Consider the following 5121-nt stretch of genomic DNA (forward strand, 5'->3'; position numbering starts at 1 on the left):
TTGTTTATATCAGTCAAACATTAAATAATTTATGTACCCTATGCAGGAAAATAACAGTCATGTAACCTTACAAGCTCTTTCTATATGCTTTTATTTATTCAAGTAAAGTATTTTAATTTGAGAAACATACAGTAGATTGCAGAATGATTTATTTTTCAATAAAATGCTCATTACTAATTGTGTAGAATTAAAATGCTCAGTATATGTACATTGTAGGTTTTTATGATCCAATGTGTTTGCTTCAGCAAGTAATATCATACATAAAAGAAAATCAGGATATAAAGAAAAGTACATTATTTACTATATTAACCAGAATCTGGACATGTCTTTAACTTTAAATATCTTTTTTTTATGATCATTTTTGGCAAGAAGAAGAAAGCTAAAGAGGCAAGATACATTACTGGGATTTTTTTCACTGACAGGGAGTTTGTCTAACTTGTCTCTGTGGAGAGCCTTCGTTGAAAGAAAAATTCATCTTTAACTCATTGAGTGCCAGCCACTTTTGGAGAACGGACGCTCCCAGTGCCAGAGTTTCAGAGCGTTTTCAGTGATTTCTCGAGGCCCGCAGAATATTGTGTGATATTACTATGTAAACACCGAACACGGACAAAGAACGAGGAGACTATATTGTATCATCAGCAAAAAAAAGTTTATTGATACCATTTTCCGTTCTTTAGTTATCAGCCGGAGAAGATAGGTTGTTTTCAGCAAAACAGACGTTTCAAATTAGAAGCTGAGATATTCAGCCTTTTGTGAAATGAAGCATTTCAAGCACATTCACTGACTCTGAAGCTAATATTTTCTGATGTAGTGACGTGGTGTAGTTGTGTGGTGCCCTGCGTGCCCCACCCCCCTCTCCCCCCCCTCAGCTGCAAACTCCTCCCCACACTAACACACAGCCTCACGCACCCAGCGTCTATTTTCGGAGCGCCGGCTCCCAGCGCGACACCGAAAAGCCAAACCGGACTGTTGAGAATGGTTTGGCCCTTCGGCGTCGGGTGCTGCTTTTCTGGCGGCTAATCGTGTGGAGAAACTATGCAGCAGAGACAGAGGGGCTCAGTTGTGGGCGCGGATTGACTGCTGTTCGCAGCTAACGTTAGCTCCAGTCAGAGCAATCTATACGGCTCTGGCTCCAGCATGAGCGGTTTCCGTTTCATCACGGCTTTTTCCTGCTGTTTTCCTGACCTTTCTCTAATCTGGAGAGCACTGTCGCCACCTAATGGGTCCGTAAAATAGGTTATACACCTTCAATAGCTACAATATTTGTACAGGAGATGCAGGAGGCTTTGATCCACGTCCCACCGTCAAAAAACGCATTTGACGCCGATCGACGTCATTGGCACTCATCGTTACTATTTACTTTGACGCCGATCGACGTCATTGGCACTCAATGAGTTAAATGTGCTTCAGACAAGTCTGAAGTGTTTTTTCTGTTGTTGAAAACAGAAATTGCATTTTTTCAAATGGCCAGTGGGGGGCGCAGTTTGTGTCCATGCATTCAACTCTATGGGAAACGAGCCAACTTCTCTCTCGGTCTATGTCTTAAATAAACACTTTCCAAATGAGTATGGTCTGAAAAAACAATTTAAAGTCTTTTTCATGCTCTCACACGCTCCGTTTTCTAAATTATAGCCCCATTTCGAGGAAAATTGACGACAAACATCGGATAATAAGAGCAGTAATACTTCTGACCGGTAGAGGCAGCTATGTGCCGCAAGGCATCAGATAGCAAGTAATAGTTAAGCAAATTATCAGAAAATAGCGTTACTTTATGATATTTTAATAATGTTAGTAGACACACGTAACTATATAGATACCATACATCTAACGTTCATAACATGGCGGACCATTTAACGTTATCTATACCGTTAGATAAAGCCTTAAGCCTTCTCTGTATTCAGACCATTGGATTCAGACCAGAAACCGGAGTACGTTATAGACAGTTTTCACGGAATGGTCAGTCCTCCACTTTAATGGTTTTTTCCCCTTTTCTGTCCATAGCAAACACTGCAACAGGAAGTGAGCTGGGGTTCAATTTTGAATGTTTTTGTTGTCAAGATAAAACCGTCTATAAACGTTATAAATATAGTCACGTTATAAACAACTAACCAAAGCTGCGACAGTATGGAGACAGTGTTACTCGAAATGGTTAAAAGTTAAATCAATTTGGTCATTCAGTGGCATTTTACTACCTATAATGCATTATGGCGATAAGAGAGACAGGGCAAATTCGGAAACTTCCCCGGCAGCCGCCCCCTTTTCCCCTACTTCCGTGTAGAATTAAACTATTCAACCAATCAACGATGAGCAGGAAGCGGGAGATTCAAGCCTCATTTTCTGCTATCAAATCCCAATCAGCTCGCATTGTCCAGATTTATATATACAGTCCATGGTTGAAAACAACAACAACAACAGCATTATAATGGCTATAACCGTTACCTGAAAAAAAATATGTATGCATGAGTTTTGTACTCATTTCCATTCCTCAAACATATAGCCCAGAAGCCTTTCTCTGGGATCACTCTGATGTTTCCCTTCCTGTTGATCGAACCTCTGGCCACTCCTAAATCCCACTTAGGCTTCCCTTTAACCTGAACCTCATAATAAAATCTTCCTGAGAAGTTCTGCTTTCCTAAGACACTTAACCATCCAACAAATCTCTCTGGGTTGTCTGGGAGATTCTTCATTACATCACCACAATGTACTTCTTTCCCATCATCAGACAGGATGAGACAGGCGTGTGCTGTATTAGGATCCAGAGTCACATCCACTGCATACTGCTGGACCCTCTTCAGCTCAGCCTCAAGCAGCTTCTCCATCTCTTTACTGAGAGTCTCCTCCAGCTGAGCCACAGCTCTCATCACAGTCCCCCCATATGATGGACGATGGACACTGACCTCTGTCCAGTCCTTGGTGTGTGGAGTGTTCAGTGATGGGAAGCTTTGGAGGAGGTGGATGTGGTCTTCAGTGTGTGAGAGATGCTCCATCTCAGCGGTTCTCTTCATCAGCTCAGAGATTTCCTGTTCCAGCTCTTTGATGAAGCTTTCAGCCTGTTTCTCTGTTGTTTTCTGCTTCTCTTTGATCGTCTCAATTAGCTCAGCCTGGCCTCTCTCCACAGACTGCCTCAGAGCAGTGAAGACCCGCACACTGTCAGCTATCTCTCTGTCTGCATCTCCCTTGCTGAGCTCTACTGAGTGTTTGATCTTCTGAATCTTCAGTCGTCTCTCCTGAATCTTCTGCTGCATTTCAGCCTCTGTCTTCTTCAGCTCAGCCTTCTTTCCTTCATATTCTTCTTTGAGAGGAACAATTTGATGGGACTTGTGGTCTAAAACAGTGCAGAGCAGACACACACACACCTGGTCAGTCTTGCAGAACAGCTCCAGTGGTTTATCATGCTCATCACACATCCTGTCTTCCAGGTTGTCCACAGGATCAATCAGCTTGTGTTTTTTCAGGCTTTTGATTCTGTGATGAGGCTCCAGGTGAGTCTCACAGTAGGAGGACAGACACACCAGGCAGGACTTCAGGGCCTTCAGTTTGGTCCCAGTGCAGTCGTCACAGGGAACTTCTCCTGGTTTGGTACATGGTTGGTCTGGGCAGCTGCTGGCTTTCATCTGAGCTGACATTCTGAACTGAGCAGCCATCTCAGATATGAAAGTATTGACCTGTAGCTCAGGTCTTGTGTAGAATAGCCTATTACACATGGGGCACTTACACGTTCCATTAATATCCCAGTGCTGTGTGATGCAGTTTTTGCAGAAGTTGTGTCCACATGGTATGGCGACGGGATCAGTGAACACATCCAGACAGATGGAGCACAGAAATTGATCTTCAGATTGGAGAATGCTGGCACCAGACATATCTACACTGAGACCAAAAGTGAAAGTGTGAAATTATTATACTGTAATACATAATTCTTGAATATCCATATTAAAAATATATCAGTTGAATTATTGGAATATTATCAAAAGTAATTTTGAGTTATGTAGTTAAATTGCAGTTCACTGAAAATGTCATTTTACAAGTATCAGTGCAAAAAGAAACCAGGAAAGCTACCATAGATACAGCTTGATGTGACACTGCTCTCTGTTTAAACAGTAAATATCTGCTGTACTCACCTGTGTATGAGTAAGACTCTGCTGTATTGTTGAGAAAAGGCCTGATAATAAACGTTATTTTTCTTTTGAGAGAAAGAGAGAGACTCTTCTAACTGCAGCAGTGCTGTCGCTCTGAGTTACCTTTAGTTTCACTTCAGGAATGTGACGTTGAAAAACCGGTCTCTCCAGTGTTGCTCCGCCTCTTACTGCAGTTAAATATTATACAGGCAATGTTTTGTACTTTGGACTGACACACATAATGTAGATGGCTAGCCATCTACAGAAGCAGGCTACATATTACACTTACTACACTACACTACTACACTACGTTACACTACACTTACTACACTACACACTACATTACATTACACTACACTACACTTACTACTACACTACATTACACTTAATACACTTACTACTACACTACACTTACTACACTACACTTAGCGTTACTACACTACATTACACTACACTACACTTACTACACTACACTACACACTACATTACATTACACTACACTACACTACACTTACTACTACACTACATTACACTTAATACACTTACTACTACACTACACTTACTACACTACACTTAGCGTTACTACACTACACTACACTTACTACTACACTACACTTACTACACTACACTTAGCATTACTACACTACATTACACTAGACTACACTTTACTACACTACACTTAGCGTTACTACACTACACTACATTACACTACACTACACTTTACTACACTACACTTACTACACTTTTGTCTTTGTGCAGAGGCTCATATCTCCCATGTACTGTACAACCTGTTTCATGTCTCCTCAGGGTGGTGGGTGTGCTAGGGATGGCCAAAGAGGTCCAGGAGTCGGAGACCCTCATCTCAGGTGTTGGGCCTTGCCAGCGAAATGACAGTACTTTGGGCAGACCAGCAATGGAGAGACCCTAACACCATTTGCCTCACAAGGACAGTAAGACAAAGACTGTTATTTCTATATTGACCATTAGGTGTCACTCTTGACCCAGG

The 5121-nt window shown here is 41.8% G+C and overlaps 1 protein-coding gene across 1 annotated transcript; it reads right to left on the minus strand.

Moving 5' to 3' along the window:
* Positions 1-922: 922 nt before the first annotated feature.
* Positions 923-3860, minus strand: LOC310775017 (nuclear factor 7, ovary-like; the record flags this gene model as incomplete). Its single annotated transcript, XM_083635093.1, has 1 exon — positions 923-3860. One exon carries the CDS (start codon positions 3858-3860, stop codon positions 2436-2438), a length of 1425 nt encoding a protein of 474 aa, XP_083491219.1. The 3' UTR covers positions 923-2435.
* Positions 3861-5121: the final 1261 nt, after the last annotated feature.

The sequence above is a fragment of the Poromitra crassiceps genome (genome assembly GCF_964638095.1).
Source record: "Poromitra crassiceps genome assembly, chromosome: 1".
NCBI classification, from domain to species: domain Eukaryota; kingdom Metazoa; phylum Chordata; class Actinopteri; order Beryciformes; family Melamphaidae; genus Poromitra; species Poromitra crassiceps.